A 19,720-nucleotide genomic window follows, 5' to 3' on the forward strand; every position below is an offset into this window, starting at 1 on the left:
GACGCATTTCAATGGACTTGATTACGGACAATGCATAACTTAAATTTCACCAGGAAATTCCGCAGGGTGCTCTCGCAATCGCGCACTTAGTCATTTGTACAAGGTTCGCCATTTTTGATGTCACTTGATAATTATGTAAACAATGTATGTCCAGTTTGTGCGAACTTGCACCTCTATACTTAGTCTTTTGATATATATAACCTAAATTACTGTTCTGAACGAGACAACAGACAGAGAATGTTTTATTTAAAAACGTCACAAAACCTTCTCGCTACCTTAAACTGGTTTAAACAAGTTTACTGCACACTCAATTCCATTCAATTCACATGCATAGTCAAATTATCCACCAATCCACCTTGACATTTAATGAAACAAGACTAAACTTGATAAATACAAATCATAATCTGGCGTCTACTACAATAAATGTAGTAATATAGTATATACATAATGTAGGACTAGATTCTTCTTGTGCTTTTCACACTCAACAGCTTTAGATTTCCACAGCTGTGGAGTCAGTTGATTGATATTACTTTAGTAAAGACCACTTGATCTGTTCCTTGGCAGACTGGAGAACCTATAAAGAGATGATATCGGAATTAGTGTTGTACGTCAAAAGTTTAAAGTTGCATTCACAATTCGCAAATCTGTGAGAAACCATTTCCTGACCAATATGAATGTTAAACGTTGAGATTTTTAATGGGTAATGAGAAATTACCGACAGAAATTGAGTGGATTCTATTAAATTAATTTAGATTTGTAATTAATAGACACTCGCTGATAATTTAGGAGTATTTGTTTGTTCTTTAAAGTCAGTTACATTGTAGGTGTGTTTTACTACGGGATAAGACCGTATTCTAGTATTCTCAAAATAAAAAATATAGAAAAACCACTTTTTAACATTTCATTTGTTTTCGCAAAAACAACATTACACTTTTCGGCTTGTACTAGGCATCATGTTGAAGGCAATAGTCACGATGTGTTTCATGTTTGTCACATGTGACATGTAAATGTTAAATATAAACACCGATTTTCAATTCCTTCAAATGGAAGGTCAATGACATCGTTTAAGTTTACATTTTTTCCAACCAGCACATTCATGCATGATGAAAAACGTCATGCACCAATCAGTACTAGCCCATAATCTACTGATGTGACTATTAAATATTAACCAAAATGAGCAACACCATTACATTCTGATGCAAATGACTGGTTCTTGTCAAGTCAAACTGTTACTGTGTATGTACCCTTGTGAACAATATAAACAAGTACATGTACGTCCTCAGTTTTGGAAAAACAGAATTTTTTCCAATTGTCTCCGAAATTATGTTAATCATTTTACCTATGCTTGAATTTGTACACACCAACATCAGAGTGCCATGGCCGTCATATATAGTCAGGTTATATTCATTGTTTATAAAATGGGGGCACATGAAACGACAAATGCGGTACTTTACGTTGATATGTAATTTTATCACATGACCATGGAGTGTATCATTCACAATAGTGACATTTAGCATTTAAGATCACTAACTGATATGATAAGTAAATGTCACAATATTATGCAAATTGTTGTACAGTATCATTTTTATCAGTGTTAACCCTTTCACCACCAGAATTCCTTGCCCAAATTTGTCTGCACTTTTTTTCTTATAGCCTTCAATATTTCTGGAAATGATCCCTAATTTGGGAGCTTATAGACATAATTTGAGTATCTTTTCAGTTTTTACTCAAAAAATTGACTATTTTAGTCCTTATCCTCTGAAGGAAAATGCAGACTATAAAGAGGACTATTTTGTGAATTTGTGATGAAAAGAGTGAGGTGGTTGTGAAACGGCTAAGTCTTAATAACGCTGATTACAAGTTGAGTATCAAAAAACATCATAAGCCATAACTGACAACCACAATTAGTCATGTGATTAAAAGATGATCACCTGACATCGTACATTCATAGATCTGCTTGATGATACTCATGAAGTCATGGACTGTATTATCCACAACCCTACAATTCATAGATAATTTGGGCTCATGACGTCACTCTTATTAACCAGCTCTACGAACATATAATATCAGGAGATAACCTTAAAGGGGCACTTTCCAGTTAAGCCTAATACCACAACAAATTTACTTTCTGGATTAAAATAACAATGGATAACAAAAGATAGATTAACATTGTAAACAACATAAACAATAGTGTCCCATGATTCTTTGGTGCAATCCATGGGATTGAGCGGTTCCCCTTTAATAATATTTTGTTGTTTGGGAGCAAACAACAAAGTTCACACAATGAACTAGTTACATTTAATAACCTTGATTTACATTATATACATGCCATGCAGCAAATTTGCTTCTAGCCCAGCTAAACTTTCATAGCAGTTAGCCATTAAAAAAAAGTTATCAACGACATCAACGACACAGACGACGACGGTAAAATTGTAGCTTATTTTGAGAAGTGACAACATTTGTGAATAATCAACTATATACATGACCCCTAAAGGTCGCAAATCCTGGTACTTTCACAAAGCCTGGTACTTTCACAAATCCGGGTACTTTCACAAATCCGGGTACTTTCACAAATACGGGTACTTTTACAAATACGGGTACTTTTACAAATACGGGTACTTTTACAAATACGGGTACTTTTACAAATACGGGTACTTTTACAAATACGGGTACTTTCACAAATACGGGTACTTTCACAAAGACGGGTAACAAAGACGGGTACTTTCACAAAGACGGGTACTTTCACAAAGACGGGTACTTTTACAAATCCGGGTACTTTCACAAATCCTGGTACTTTATTAGGATAAGCAAGTTTAAATTAAAGAGAATTTCACCACAGCATTTTTGCAGAAAAAGTGCTCTGAAAAAAGTTTGAAAATATTTTAACCTGGTGAAATTTGAGGTGTAATATTGTCAATTATTATTGGTAAATGGCAACAGAAAGTACCAGGGGTCATGTATTTAGCTTATTACTGAAAACTGTTTTGTTTTTTTTAAATTCGTATTGTTGGTTCATGCATAGACCCTATATTTTGGGGTCTATGGGTTATGCAACATTTGACATTTGTAGAAATCCTTCAATCTTATCGAGTGGGACAGGCTTGAGAAATGTTGTTTATCCACCCATTCTCTCATGTAATCACATCCACTGTTTTAATTACCATGGTTACATAGATGAAAATATGTAGAACTTTTACATCTTGTATAGAAACGTAAACATGTACACTATTAAAATAGAATTGTTGTTTAAAACAGAGAATTGAAGTTTACGTGGAATGAACAAATTTGATAGGGGTCTAGGAGTCAGTTGACGCACAAGTGCGATATTCACTATATGGGGGGGGGCACCATATTGAATACGACTTGAAACTAAATAAATAGACAAGTTATGAAACGCGATTTTCAGATTCTTACAAATCAGAAAAAAAATATGTTGGGGTAATATTAAGCCAAACGCTAATAAGCTTCAATCGATTTTGATATGTGGAAAAATTCTATGCATACAAACGCTTACCCGGTAATTACAGAAAGAACATAGAAGACTTTCCTGTGGTATTTGAAACCAAAAATTGTCATTCCAACTCAGCAGCCAATCAGCAACTACCTTACAGTTAGATGACAATATAAGGTTTCAAATACCCCGGGAAAGTGATCCATGTTCCTTGTGTTCCAAGCCTTCAACCAATCTGGTATAAAAGCAATGGGCCTAGTGGTGTTCAAAAAAAAAATTCCAATTGTTAAAGAAATGGGCGATGAACAATCACCTAACTGAATAGCTCCACACATCATCAAATCATTAATAACAAAGCTAAAAATTTAATTTATAAAATTGAAAAATATAAAAATAAAATGTATTTGGCATCTGGTGATATTTTTTAAAATTTAATTTTTTGCTTTAAACTTGTTTGTATGGGTGGTATCATAGTTACTACGAAGATTTGATTAGAATTACATTTATACATTTTAATGAGTTCATGTGACAGCTTCCTTTAGCCAAAGGCTATCTGTCATGGAATTAACAATTTCAGAAAGCAGAGTAGAGCACAGTATATCAACAAGTGCTTTGAAATTAGACAACAATTATGGGATTAATATGCTTGTTTCTTTCAGAAGGAGATGTTTTAGTGTTTTTTTCTATTAATACTTTATTTTTGTAGATTAGTTTATTTTTAGTCCTTCCTTTTCAGTGTATTACTTTTACTATTATCTGTAACCATTGCTATTCCCTCTGAGGAGTGAGTATGCGTTAATAAAGGAGTTAGAAATACCTAATAACATCATTGTAGTGTTGTCTTATTCTACACTATATTGATGTTAGTCTGGAAAATGTCAAATATATTGTATAAATTGGGTACACTAGACACTGATACCATCAAATACACTATAAATTCATTTATTTTCACTATTTTAATGTTTTGAGCATATTCGTTGTGTTTTAATTTCACGAATTTGTCATGGAAACAATGAGCTTTATTGTTATTTTAAATGTTCATATAGGTGTAATTTAGATCAGTGAAAATAGCGAAATTAAAACACAGTGAATAATGCATTTATTGTAGTACCTTGGCTACCTTGTAAATATCAGATTAATCTCATCAGAAAAATTTTATCAGATATCTGAAAATGACAATCTGATAGAAACTTCTGTGGTGCAGTCAGATTTAATCTGATGGCAATAAACATATCGGATTTTTGAAAACTTTGCTTTTTTCACATTCACTCCCTACTTGCAATCATTCTGAATGTACATCACATTCAAATGTTAATCCTTTGACAACCAATCAGAAGCCATGGTATAGATTCTTGCACAGAATAATGTACATTGTTTTAGTAAGATCTATTCTGATTGGTTGGTATCAGAGAAGCAGTCACAAAATAGAATTTCACATACCGGTAGTTAAAGGGAAAAAAAGATGAACATTCATGCATACGCGCAACTTAAAAAAAAAAAGATTTCTCGGAAATACGTAAACTTTTTTGAAACATAATTGTGCGGGACAAGAGAGCTAGCTGAACGTAAAGTTACAATCGACATGCATCCACATCCAAGTTCAGTATTTCAAATTAAATATTTAGAAGAAATATTCTACAGACAAAGGTATCTAAACGGCCCAGTTATTGCACAGCATTCTCTATGAGGAGCTTTCTAATTGGCCCAGCTATAGCACCCAATAACCAATCACAGCATTTCTATCATATACATATTTACATTCCCATATACAATTTTATAAAACCATTCCCCGGAGAACTTTTAACAATTTCCCTGAAAATCACCAGTTTACCACATCCATTACCAATAAGTTGACATGCACCTTCGACCTTTGACCTGGGACCCCAAAGACATGCATTGAGTCATCTGGCAAGATGAGAAGTAAATTGCACATACGATTCTGATCAGCGTTTTGTGAAAGGTCACGAGGTCGTACAGCCAGAATTATCAAGGCATATCTGTGAGGGTGGTAACATAGATGTGAAATGAGTGTAGTGCAGATAATTTGTAACTTGTTGCATGAATATTTTGTCTCAGTTTCCAGAACTAGTTTCTACTTGTGACACTAATTATCGTTTTTTTCAACAATCAACATCAGCGTATCATGATAGAGCTAAAAGTAACAAGTTATTCGTGGCAATCAAAACTGGCGTATCATGGGACAAGGAATATGCGCAAGACCCTCAATATTATTGGTTCAATACCCAAATGGTCATGACAAATTTTATATCAGCCTAGGGCCAGGGAATCAGAATATGCGCAAGACCCTCAATATTATTGGTTCAATACCCAAATGGTCATGACAATTTTATATCAGCCTAGGGCCAGGGAATAAGAATGTGCACAAGACCTCAAAATTATTGGTTCATTACCCAAATGGTCATGACAATTTTATATCAGCCTAGGGCCAAGGAATCAGAATATGCACAAAACCTCAAAATTATTGGTTCATTACCCAAATGGTCATGACCATTTTATATCAGCATGGGGCCAGGGAATCAGAATATGCACAAGAGCTCAAAATTATTGGTTCAGTACCCAAATGGTCATGACAATTTTATATCAGCATGGGGCCAGGGAATCAGAATATGCGCAAGGCCCTCAATATTATTGGTTCAGTACCCAACCATGCGAGAGAGCTCAATATTATTGGTTCAATAACCGAATGTCCACGACAATTTTATATCAACATGGGGCTAGGGAATCAGAATATGTGCAAGACCTTCAATATTATTGGTTCAATACCCAAATGGTCATGGCAATTTTATATCAGCCTGGGGCCAGGGAATCAGAATATGCGAAAACCCTCAATATTATGGGTTCAGTACCCAACCATGCGAGAGACCTCAATATTATTGGTTCAATAACCGAATGTCCACGACAATTTTATATCAACATAGGGCTAGGGAATCAGAATATGTGCAAGACCTTCAATATTATTGGTTCAATACCCAAATGGTCATGACAATTTTATATCAGCATGGGGCCAGGGAATCAGAATATGTGCAAGACCTTCAATATTATTGGTTCAGTACCCAAATGTTCCTGACACTATTATATTAACCTGGGCCAGGGAACTAGAATATATGTGAGAATCTCCATAGTATTTTTTAGTGTCTAAATAAATGAGTCTGACAATCAGTCTGTTGCCAGGGAATCTGAATAAATCAGAGAATCTCAATATTATTGAAACTATTGGTTAAGTACCTAAACTACCAATTTGACATTTAGTCTTGGGCCAGGAAGTCTGAATAAATATGGGACCCACAATATTAAAGGTTCAGTATCCAAACAATAGGTTTGACATTTAGCCTAGTGCCAGGGAATTTGAATAAATAGAGAAACCACAATATTATTGGTTCAGTACCCAAACCATGGGTTTGTACATTTAGTCTAGTGCCAGGGAATCTGAATATAAGTAAGAATGTTCAAACTTTTTCTTCCTTACTCAATATAATCTGTCTGTCACAAGTACTGGAAAGAAAGAAGATACTGGAAACTAGAAACAAAATATTACTAGCAACAAGTAAAAAAAAATTAACTTGAAAGTAAAATTGAAAGTAAAAAAAAGAGTGGAGAAAGCAACATGAACAAACTTACTTGCAGTTTGTTAGTAATGTGCTGATTGTAAAGAAATAAATAAAAAGTTATGTGAGCAATTTATAAAAAAAGATGTGAAGGCGATATGATTATTTTTTAAATAAAATAAAAGATAAATGTTATTTGTGTCAGTCACATGACTTGACTGAATATTATTCATGCACAGATTTTCTTCCCTTGTCACATGACTTGATGTCCCATGACTTGAATATAACTCGTGCACCAACAGTTCAACGCCCTACTTTTGTCACATGACTTTATATGTGCAATTTATTCAACATCTTACTCTTGTCACATGACTCATTGCTTGACTTGACACAGAATTGGCTACCTCAGTCACATGACTCAGTCACATGATTTTATACATCACATGATTCAAACAGTGAGTAATTACTACAAATCTTCAATATTTTTTAAGTTTCTAATTTCAAACTTGTTTCCATGGAAATTGTATTTACATATATCACCAGGGTGATAATGTTGGCCATTTTGAATTTGTGTAAAAGATCTGGATTTTAAAATATTGAAAAACACATTAATTTCATGTCTTGGCATGGCAGTTAGTTTATTCACTTTTCCACAATTAAATGTTAGAATACCCTCGTCTGTCCGACGGTCTTCACAATGTTTCTGTCTTACATAAATTTGGCACATTGTCTTTAACTTGCTAAATAACATTACCTCTTTATAAAATAATAGAAAATGTTGTTCCTAAAAATTTTTGATGTCATACATTAACCTTTTCACCACCAGTTCCTTCTTTTCATCACAAATGCACTAAATAGTTGAGCTTATGGTCTGCACTTTCCTTCAGAACATTAGGACTAAAATAGCAAATTTTTTTTTAGTAAAAACTGAAAAATTACTCAAAGTTTGACTGTTATTGAATATTGAAGAAATTAAGAAAAAAAAATGCATACAAATTTGAGTGAGAAAGTGGTGAAAAGGTTAGATATTGAAGTATTTTCTGACCAAATATTTACTATAAAATCTGTATTAGGACAACTGAGAACCAGCATTTCACCATTTGATGCTCTAATAGAAGCACTGTACCATTTCAATTAAAGCCACAGCTTCTAATACAGAATTTACAGTACTAGCACATTGCTTGTCTGTTTTCAGGTGAGCTGTTGCTATAGTATTAGTCAGAATCTTGTTCACGCACAGAACTCCATGGACAGGTGAATTACAAGGTCGCCCAGGTACTAAAACCACTATCCTTGGGGGAGGACATCTGGGCATTTTCACCGCATGGCTACCATCACGGTGAAAACAAAGGCCGAAAACTATCAAAAAACAGTACTTTCGGATGGTTGTTGAGACTCCCCTGAACAGTGTAACAAGATTACCCCTGCGTGTGTAAACGCACATAAATTTGATTGTTCAGGATTACTTCAAAGTTGAGTTCCTGTTGTTTTTTTGAATTTTCACCGGCTCTTCACTCGGCGAGACCATAGAAATACGTGGTACAGTGGTGTGTGTCTTCGCAACGTGGAACGTCTTGTGACGTAGCTCCGCCCCGAGGATATGTAAATATTTGACATTTATTGTTTTCTGTTCTCAATTATCATATTTACGAACACTCATACAAATCCCGAGAGCACCCAGAACCATGCATAGAATCACAAGTTAGAGATTTTTTTAAGAAAGAAAATTTGTCTGGGGATCAGACTAGGTCTAGTGTTTACAAATTCTAACTCGCACATCATGACGACCGGAGAGTAATTATAATGACAATAGAACCATTGTTCATGTCAGCAACATTTTTGTGGTGGTCATTAATTCTGAGTGTTCGTCTGGGTCGACCACCAACAGTCAGTGTGGTGAGATCTTTGCATTTGTGAATGTTGACTTTGGCATTCAAAGGCTTAAAATAATGAATACATTATTATGCGAATGTTGATGTCATCATTGTTCAAATTTGGATGTCTGATGTCATCATTATTCAAATGTTGATGTCATCATTATTCAAATGCTCATGTCTGATGTCATCATTATTCAAATGTTGATGCCTGATGTCATCATTATTCAAATTTTCATGTCTGATGTCATCATTATGCAAATGTTGATGTCTGATGTCATAATTATTCAAATGTTGATATCTGGTCGCATCATTATTCAAATGCTGATGAATTTATCATGAGCATTTGCTACAATAATGATGTCATCATAGTGTAAATGATGTCATAGATCATCATGTTATTTATATTCCTACCTGTGCCACTGTTTGTTCTGTTAGTGGTACGTCATCCATTCTTAATGCTATTCTTGACACCACAGCATTAGGATCAGCTTCCAGTATGATTCTGTCAAGCAAATACAATGCATACTATCATCTATGTAAGAAACAGTGCCCTCACAAAATGTTAAAGCACCCTCTAGCTATCATTCTGAAAAATCTGTTTTTTTTTATGGGTTTACATTTGAATTTTTATTATAATGTTATGTTATGGACAGTAATTTTAGTTTGTCCTCAGCATATGTAACAGGAAAAATTAAGTCACCGTAAATTCAAAATATCTCTAGTGTCGACATTTCATCAATAAATATTAATAATGAATATTCTGAAAAAATCAATCAGCCACATTTTGAGATATGAAATTAATACTTTGGAAAAAATGAGGGTACCGGTACTACCTTGCAAAATATATTTTTTACCTAGTTTTCAGCAATTTTGTTTTTTCCACAATGATAATGCTATAACAAAAATTTATTTGTGTGTGATTGTTCATTTTTTTTCCATAACTTTCCCTGTAGAATTTTTTTTCCTAATATTCTTCTTGCAGATTTTTTTCCCTAATTCCACCCTAACTTTATAACGATCAACCCCCTTAATGGTAATGATCCATATTATAAACAGTAAAAGGAAAATATAATTTTTTAGTTCAGCTTGACCCTCCTTCAATAATATTCACTGCTAATATGATCAGTGGACTTACCCGCCATCTATAATCTCATCAACTGCTAGCATCACAGCGTCTAAATGGTCTAATAACATACGCTTTTCTACATTTTTTCTGGAACAAAATTGAGAACAACATTATTTGCCATATACAGGTCATAAACTCTGCAGAGTTTATTACGAAGATAGCTCAAAGTATGCACGAAGACAGTAAAGCGACAGTATCAGCCGGCGCGCAGCGGTGGTCGATGTGACAGCGTACTGTCTGAGTGCATACTTTAAAGTATTTTTGTAATAATCTTATATTCTACATCTTTTCCTACCAAGGATACATCATGGGAATGCCGAAATCTAAAAAGTTTAGAAAAGAATAAGCGAACTTCTTTGTATGGAGTCTGGTCAAATCCTGGTGGCAGCCATGTTTTTATTATGGTAGGACGCTTACACGCATAATCATTCCATATTTGGAATTTGTATGTATTTCCCAATATGGTAGGATGAAAATACCCCATAAAATACCGCAAAATTACAGCACGCTGTAACTTATGGCGTTACGGATACAGATGAATACAGAATATAAGCAATCAGTGGTGTTTTATAATAAAAAATATTCGAGAAATCCACAAGTCAATGAAAATGACACAGACTGTCCTAAAACTAATCATGTCTGTAAGCTACAGGCCTCAAACAGCTTGTCAACTCTTCCTTATCTGCCTTATTTAATTGTTATAAAAAGGCATAAAAATGTTGCATATACATGTATGATTGAAAGTGGATCTCATTCGGTTGATGAATCAGTGCCGATAACGATACAAAGATAATTTTCATCACATCTGAAATATTTAAATTCTAACATATTTGGAGTTTCTTTTTTTTTTTTTTTTTTGGAAGGCTTCAAAGTGATTTTATTCATTTTTCATACTTTATAACTGCAGGGTTCGATATAACAACAACTTTGGTCAAATAAACACTCAAATCTACCAACTTTACAATCGCTTTGGACAACTTTTGGACTTTCTTAAAGGGAAACTAAATAGAGTCTATTTTGGTGTTTGTATTTATCAAGTTATGTATATTGATAATAAATTTGAAAAAAAAAATTAAAAAAAATGATTATCTTCAGAGTTATGATGATTTAAATATGAGAAACCATAGACCTGCGAAGGACTTCCGTTTGCGCCATCCTGCCATACAAAAACACCCTCATAAGGAATAAACAGGTAAGGTAACAAAGCATGATGACGAAATAGTATCTGATTAAATATAAGCAACTTAGGGAGCCATAGCTGGCTGGACTGGTGAATTGACTTCTAGTCTAGGTTGTTTCGACTTTTACGTTAATGTTATTTATAAGCGTATCAACATACAAACATTATGGATGTGCGATTGATCGAGACAGGCATTTTGTTTTGTTTTTTGTCTGTCTAATAAATGCTGTTTCCAGTACTGCACTGTGCGGCGTGCAAATTATTCAAAGTCTGGATGCTGGAGTATGCTATCTTGAGTTTGTAGGGTGGTGGTGGAAACATTTTCGTCCATGTATTCACGGGGCTGCACTGGCAAATCATGGGACAAGTGCAACAGGAACACCAAGCAGATTGTTCACAGACTTCCGTGTAATTTGAAATAAAACTTTCATCCGAACAAGGGGCATCGTCGACGATATACTCTCATCACTCACACTGGACTGATCTGAATCTTCACAGTATACCGTACTTCCCTGATCATAAGCCCGGGGGCATGAACACGTAAAGGAAAAATAAGGGATGAGCTTGTACTCGAGGACCAACTCAGAAAAAATGATTTTGTTTTGAGGTTAAACACTGTAACCATCTTGCAAACAACGAAAAATTATCCAAAAAAAATATTCGTTCACCACGCCAGGCTCGGGAAAATAATACTTATTTTTGAAAAAAAATGCGTCATTGATTTGAACGATACTTACAATGAAGAAACAAACATGTTCATAAAAAACACACACATTTTATTACAATACGATTTACATACCGTCTGAAGACGTTTATCATTATCTTCGTTTTGGTATGTTTTCGATCGTACGCAAACTCTCGACGCAAAACAATTTTCCACCATGAGGTTTTTCAGCACGATTTGACCTGGAACAACTTCCTTTGACATAACAGGTCATGTCTTTCATTAACCAATCAAAATGATGTGTCGTAATGATGAAATTTTCCGATTATTGACGATGATTTTTTTAGCGCAATGCGGAAGGAAGTGAATTACCGCAATGTTAAAATGCGATCTGTAGCACTGATTGCAACGAAAAAACGATGATTTTTTTCCCTAAAAACTGGCGATTCGCAATTTCCGAAATATAAACGACGGTTAATAGTAACCGTGGGTAAACTGAGTGTGGAGGAAGAATTTAAACACCTTTCTCGGTCGCCAACATGTCTCATCGTTCAAACCCTAGGCCTTTCATTATAGTCTCAAAGTAAACCATGCCCAATATCCAGGTACACGCCTTGACGATCACATTTTTGGCTTTTCGAAGGCTACTACTCAAAGAAATATGGATTACTCCAGAATTGCAACATCGATGTTCATCCTGAGTAAATGACAGAATAGAAACGATGCGAATCACGTTGTGTATGTTCGCCATGCACTCTGAACTTGAAATTAATGCGAGTTTTCTCATAAAACTAAAAGCATGAACCAAACTAACATGCCAATCACGATTATTATGAAATGAAACACACCTTTTACACGCATATTTTAAAGAATATCGTCGACGCCCAGTAAAAACACTCTGGGCTTATAATCGTGAATGCCCTCAACTCGATAAATACCAAGTAAAAACATAGGGATGGGCTTCATACTCGGGAGGGGCTTACGATCGGGGAAGTACGGTACTTTAACGCAATTGGGCTTTCACTCTCAGAATACTGTGGTTCAAACGCATAAGGCTCTAACCCAAGTTTTAAAAAGCACATTGTGCATATAAAAGTTGAGTTTATACTAATAGCACACAATGCTTGGCAGCATGAACGGCTATGTACAATGGCGTATACGAATGCGATCAGATACTAAAACGTCATAGCTTTGAAAAGTACCCGGATGTTAAATATGTTCGTTCGTTAATTATTCCCCTCCATGAATGGCCTCCATGGCAAGCACTTCAAATGTCTATCCAAGCTACAGTTATAATTAAAACAAAATTAAACCACTGCAATATTATTTCGAATACAGTTTAGAATATACACAACTATAAATTAAGGCCGCATTTAGGTTCGCTTTAATGCATTTGTAAAAAAAAAAACAATTCTGGCAAATTTTTTACTTGACTACTGATTTTTCCAGTTGCCCACCAACAACTTAAAATTGGTTGCCAATGGCCACTGAACAAAAAATTCAATTTTGAAGACTGACTTAGTATGTTTACCACCAGTTCCCTCTTTTCATCACAAATTTACAAAATAGTCCGGTTTATAGCCTGTACTCTCCTTCAGAAAATTTGGCCAAATAGCCAAATTTTTTGCGTAAAAATAAAAACTCAAATTTTGTCTGTTGGCTACAATATTAGGGTTCATTTCCAGAAATATTGAAGAACATGAGAAAAAAGTGCAGAAAATTTTTGCCGAGAAAGTCTGGTGGTGTTAAGGTTAGACTGTACTGTATATTTATCATAAAAAACAACTTACCTTAGCATTTGACTAATTGAATCATATAAGCAATTTAAAACACTGACAAGAATGAGTTCGTTTTCATGTGATCCGCCCATTACATAGAAAAACAGGTCAACGTTACTTCTATACACACATGTCACGCCTTCTAACATTATAATTTCAGCTGAAAAATACAATTAATTATATCTATAAGTTAGTATCAATTTTTCGTTGATGTTGATTCGAGAATAGGTCACTTTCATGACCTCTAAAAGGTCACACATCCTGGTACATTCGATAGTATATTTCTTAGAGTTGATTATTTGTTTTGTCTACTTGAGTAAAATGTTCCAATCGTGTATGTTTGTGATGATGTCATACCAACAAAAGTACCAGAATGTGTGACCTTCAGGGGTCATGAAAGAGTCCTATACTGGGAGGCATGAATGTAGAGCTCTTGGTTTTCTCAGGGCTGATTTGGGAACAAGGTTATTACGAGGATACTGCCACGGGAGTGGGAGTATCAACCAACGTGCAGCTGAGGTCGATGCGACTGTGTACTGTCCGAGTGCATACTTTGCAGTATCCTCGTAATAACCTTATTATTATACATCTTTTCCTCCTAGGAATACATCATGGGAATGTCAAAATTCAAAAAGTTTAGAACAGATTTAGTGAACTTTTTTGTGTGTGGGTCTGCTGGTCAAACCCTGGGGGCAGCCATGTTTGTTTTTATTATTAGAGGACGCTTACATGCATAATTGTTCCCTATTTGGAATTCACGATTTCTAATATGGTAGGATGAAAATACCCAGTGCAATACCGCAAAATTATGGCATGCTGTAACTTATGGCATTACGATGATAGATGTACAATAATATTAAATAAATGTATGACTCTACATACATAAATAATAAGGGAAATACTTTTAATAGGTCTAGTCTAGTCGACCCATTATTTTTATTATGCTGGACCGATAATAACCACTGCAGCAATCATTCAACATTTTTACTGGTAGTGAATCACAAAAACCCTTGACACATTTGTACTTGACCATGCACTACTAGATGAAATACAGTACAGTATCTAAAATCCCACCAAACACAATTCCTTGGTTCACATGCACCTCAACTGAAGATGCGCTTCTTAAACACAATACAGTTTTTACATTTGATTTCATGTATAACACTGATCTTGTGGTGAATGAAAAATGGTCTATTAAATGAGTGTGAAGATATCGTTTGGTTTGATTCGTGTTCGTTTCGTGTTCGATTTGCGTTTGATTACATTCGTTTCACGTTCGATTGATGCACGTTTTACGTTTGATTGACGTACAAATTGAAATATCTATAATTTACAAAAAAGTTTATATATATATCATATTTGGTGTAAGAAAAATAGAGATCAACCCATTTCTTTTGGAGAAAATCAAGATTATAAATAGTCATACAGTCTCGCTCACATCGGAAGTCACATGGGCTTAAACCAGTATAAAATAACCCTACAAACAGGCGAGAAAGGCATAAATATATTTAAAGAAAATAAATCTTTTGTAAAAAATTGTATAATCACAAATTATCACCACTCAATTCAAAAACAAATAAAATCTTTGAAACAAGGACGTTGATGATGTTTTTATTTGAACACGAATTGAACGCGAATCGAACCGAACACTCGTCTTCATACTCGTGTCTATTTACTGTCAGTGTTCTCCCCAGGCCTCTGAAGCGACACGGTACCGTGACGCTTGGAGACTCGGTCGTGATGCTTGCCCTTTGTCCGTGACGCTTGGTCACTCGCCCGTGATGCTTATGTTTTTGTTTACAAGTGTCAGTCTCGTCTTGCATGTATTTAAAACAATAATATGTATTGATCGATTTAGGTAATCCCGCTTTTGTTAGCCATACAAAGACAGTGATAAAAACGGAAGTCTGCAATATGTTGCGAAGTCTTTCAAAGGTGCAGAGCCTCCAAATCAAAAAAAAAATAACTAGAGTAGCAATAATTTGCCCATTGCACGCAACGGCAACAATGTGACAAAACAAGTCACGGCATACGTCGGGAAGATCAACCCCATTTTTGCTGCACTCTGATTTGTTATCACTCAATCGCCGGTGACATTAATTACCCCAAAATTAAAAAAAAAAAAACAAGTGAAATTATGTCGCATTGGAAAGAAAAGTATGAATAATTCAACAGCAGACGAGACGGGTTGAGAAAAAACGAACTCTGACCTCTGGAAATACCCCATTCATAGGGTGCCTCAGTACAGAAAAACGCCGCCCTAAGGCGACATAATGCACGTTGCAACATTGTGACCGGTGCATGCTGGGTTACCAGGGGTTCTGATCGAGGTAACAAAGATGGCGGCGTAGAATGCACGAGTTTCCGCGATGTTTAAAAACAACATCTCGTTGGCGATTTTGATGTAATGCCTATGATAATCGTCAATGAATCGTTTTAATAAACAATTTGTGTATTTCACACCAAAAAGTCAGATACCGATGATCGCAATAGCAGCGGTGAATACCCGTCCAACGCAATGCCGCCAGCTGACAATGTTACGGTGATCGTAGCGTTGTACTCACAAGGTATATTGCAGTGAAAAATCGCCGAACTGCCATTGTAGAATTTTTTTTTAATTATTGATTTATTAATTTCAACATATTTCGATATTATGCCGACTTTATAAATTTAACCAAAAAATGTATTCCTGACGTTTATATGAACCGACATTGACATGGGCTCTAAAAACTTATACACAATGATGAACCAGTTACATCCATGGATAACAGTATATTCACTGACTGGCTATAACACAAGTTTTTCAATTTTTTTTCCTTTTTATGATGTTCCATTTCAAACTTTATTTGACTTGATACAAAAACATAAAATACAATGCAGTAAAATGATATAAAATTTATCAGATATAAAAATATCTTGTCTTTAATTAATTGTAGATTGACAATATTTGTTGAAAACAACAGATTACTATGCAAATAAAAATTATGCAAATTAGATGCATTGTTATGCAAATTGGCCGTGATGCTTGACATGAAGTCTGGGGAGAACACTGTACTGTAGAATACTTTATTTTCGCTTGGAATTTATTTTCGCTATTTTCGCTGAAAGGATGATTCCGTGAAAATAAAATCCAGCGAATATACTTTTTTTCCTATATTTCACATTAAACTCATGAAAAATCAGTGAAAATAAATTCCAAGCAAAACGCCCAAAAAGCCTTTTCAGCAAAAATTAATTCCAGCGAAAATAAAGTATTCCACAGTATTAGTTCACATGTACCTTAGCTGGTGACACACTTCTACTGTAAATACTAATAGAGCAGACACTGAAATGTGTTTCTAATAGAACACGGCAAAGTAAATGTAATATAAAAGTACATACCATTGGCTCTGTGTGTTTTGTTAAATAGATTTTTTTCAAACACCCTTTGCTCCTTAGATGACGGGAATGTATCGTCATAATACTGTAATAAAATAAATTACAGGTACAATGGATGATTTTCATTTCAACTGTCAAATCTTGCAAGTTGTGTAAAAGATGCATGCCAAATGCCTACCACAAAAATCATACGATTTGATTTTGAAATCAAATTTCTTTACTTCGTAGCTCAAATCAAAAGGCTGATCCTTGACAGGGGGATATTGCAATACCCTTACTTGTGGAATGCCTCGCGATGTTTACCATCACTACAATGTTATGACTTTTGTTTGTCCAATTTTCATGTTTGATTTCACGCATAACGCAGGAAATGGACAACTCATCTATGTTTGGGAATTTGCTACCCACATAACACAGCAGTACGGTCTAAGTGTAACTTAACATTTAATTAGCTTTTATCTTGTTGAAAGCAAGTATAGCTTGCTTTCAAAACTGCCACATAACTACATTGTACAGAGTAATTTGCCTAAATATGTCTTACTGTAAAATACTTTATTTTAGCTGGAATTAATTTTCGCTGAAAAGACTTTTTTGTATGGTATTTATTTTCACAGATTTTTGACAAGCTGAATGTCAAATATAGGAATAACAGTATATTCACTAGATTTTATTTTCACTGAATCATACCTTCAACGAAAAGAGCGAAAAATAATTCCAAGCAAAAAACAAGTTTTTTTACAGTATATGCATGGAGCTAAAAAAAGAAGGAGAGGACCCTATTGTCTTTCCTGTGTACCACGTTAGTTGGTTCTTGTTTGCTTAGCCAAAAGATAAACAATTCCTTCCCTGTTGTCTGTTTAATCCCTTCTAATTGGATTACGTGATTCGTGTATATTCGGAACGCATTCGGTATTCGCCGGCACACTGTGTGCAAAGGCCTCTGGGACGGAGAACACGATTAGAGTTGACTGCGCATGCGCACAGTAACAAACAGGTACAGTAATCTTCCAACCTAGCGGCGAACCATCGACATATGAAATGCGATCTTTACCGATCGCTGGACGTCGCTCGCAGAAAATGAAAATAGAGTCTAAAAACCAACTTCACAACGATAATAAATCAAGTTGAACTGTTTTGCAAATGTTTGCGGAAAATTTGGTAATCAAGCCTCGAAAATCGTCAACTCACGAAGGACAAAAATGTTGTAAATTGACGCCAATTCTTGAATAATCGTCCGACTGTTGTGCTTCCGGTCTTCAAATACGCAGAATGACCTAATGTACCAATCACACGCCACTGCGCATTCAATTTTATGAGAGGGGCGTACATCTCACTTGAAATACAGGACTACGGCACGTCTCACTGTGCAAACATACACCAGCTATCGTGGATTTCCATAGAACGAAATTCAATGCGTTTAATTGGATAATCTGGGCGTGAAACAAAGGGAGTTTATTGGCTTATATTGCGTCCTCTCTCCTTCTTTTTTTAGCTCCATGGTATATGCAAATACCAGAAAGAATAAGTTGGAAATTTTGATGGCAATACTCAATTTGAAATAAAAAGTGTTTATGAAAGGCTAATAGCCAGCGTGGAAATTAAGTTATGTCTGGACAGTACTATTAGCATTAATTTATCCTCTTCACCATGTTTCCAGTGTTTCTGTTACATGCATGTAACGTGGAATGTAATGTAGTGCAAATAGTGTATCCTTTTTTGTTATTTGTACCATGTTGTGCAAAATAATAGATGGATTACTGTTAAATAGACACTACTGCGGTGTGAATAGTCTCCACTTTTTTTTTACCACTTGTATACGGCTGACTGAGTACACTCAAGAGGAACCCCCACATAAGTATAAAAATCGTCCCATTTGCCCACAGAATATATTGAAAGTTTCAGTTCATTTTCTCATGGAGACTAGCTTAGTAGCTACACAAAAAAAGCTAACGCAATCCCAACTACCTATTATGCACTTTACCAGTAGCGTTCATCCTCTGACAAGACTCAACCAATCACAGTACAGCTTAATAAACCGGTATGAATTATCGTACATTCTGACTGCTGATGTAGTTTGAAGCAACAAAATTGTGAAATAAAAAGAGACCGGAGCCTTTACCTATGTCAGACCTGATAATATTCTTATTATATTTCATTTGAAATAACGTCTTCCATTGAATTTTTACATCACAATGCATATATTTACCTTAGACAATAATCTTTCTCCATCATTATCAAGAATAGCAATCGCTTTCACAGCATACAGCGATGGTTCCTGTTAAAACAACAGCATTTTAAAAAGTCATTCAGTTACATTCGGCAGTGGTCGATCGACCGGTAAAACGCTCAGACCGGAAGTGAGAGTTGTGCGGTCGTTTCACAGTGAAATAACGCTGGTAAATGCCACTCGTTGGCCATTTATCTACATGAGCCCGGTAACAGTGAATCTAGTGCGCTTAAAATATCATAAATATCACAGTTTTCAGTAAATTCACTTACATGAAGAGGAGCGTCCATGCTGGCAATTTGTTGTCATCAAAGTCGACGTGTCCAGATCTCGCGTTTTATCGCAAACTGCGAGTTTTTCAACACAGAGCTCCAGAGGGCGGTACTTTCTAGACTCCAGTACATGTACTTCTCGGAGTCTCTTTATGCATAAAGAAACCCACAGAAAGATATGGTTTCTTCTGTTTCAGTCAA

The 19,720-nt window shown here is 35.2% G+C and overlaps 1 protein-coding gene across 4 annotated transcripts; it reads right to left on the bottom strand.

The window, feature by feature from the left end:
- Positions 1 to 272: 272 nt before the first annotated feature.
- Positions 273 to 19,596, bottom strand: LOC100368256 (coatomer subunit zeta-1-like). 4 transcript variants are annotated; one of them, XM_085494575.1, is made up of 8 exons: positions 19,520 to 19,596; positions 19,227 to 19,295; positions 17,024 to 17,105; positions 13,655 to 13,802; positions 10,030 to 10,107; positions 9,306 to 9,396; positions 7,091 to 7,111; positions 273 to 574 (listed from the first exon to the last, which is right to left on the bottom strand). In XM_085494575.1, exons 1-8 carry the CDS (start codon positions 19,535 to 19,537, stop codon positions 527 to 529), a joined length of 555 nt encoding a protein of 184 aa, XP_085350701.1. In that variant the 5' UTR covers positions 19,538 to 19,596; the 3' UTR covers positions 273 to 526. The 4 variants fall into 4 exon arrangements, with proteins under 4 accessions (XP_085350701.1, XP_085350703.1, XP_085350700.1 ...); XM_085494574.1 differs by lacking the exon at positions 273 to 574 and adding an exon at positions 2,983 to 3,706; XM_085494576.1 differs by lacking the exon at positions 273 to 574 and adding an exon at positions 5,388 to 5,448.
- Positions 19,597 to 19,720: the final 124 nt, after the last annotated feature.

Source organism: Saccoglossus kowalevskii, chromosome 20 (genome assembly GCF_978046115.1).
Source record: "Saccoglossus kowalevskii chromosome 20, keSacKowa6.1, whole genome shotgun sequence".
Classification (NCBI taxonomy): Eukaryota; Metazoa; Hemichordata; class Enteropneusta; family Harrimaniidae; genus Saccoglossus; species Saccoglossus kowalevskii.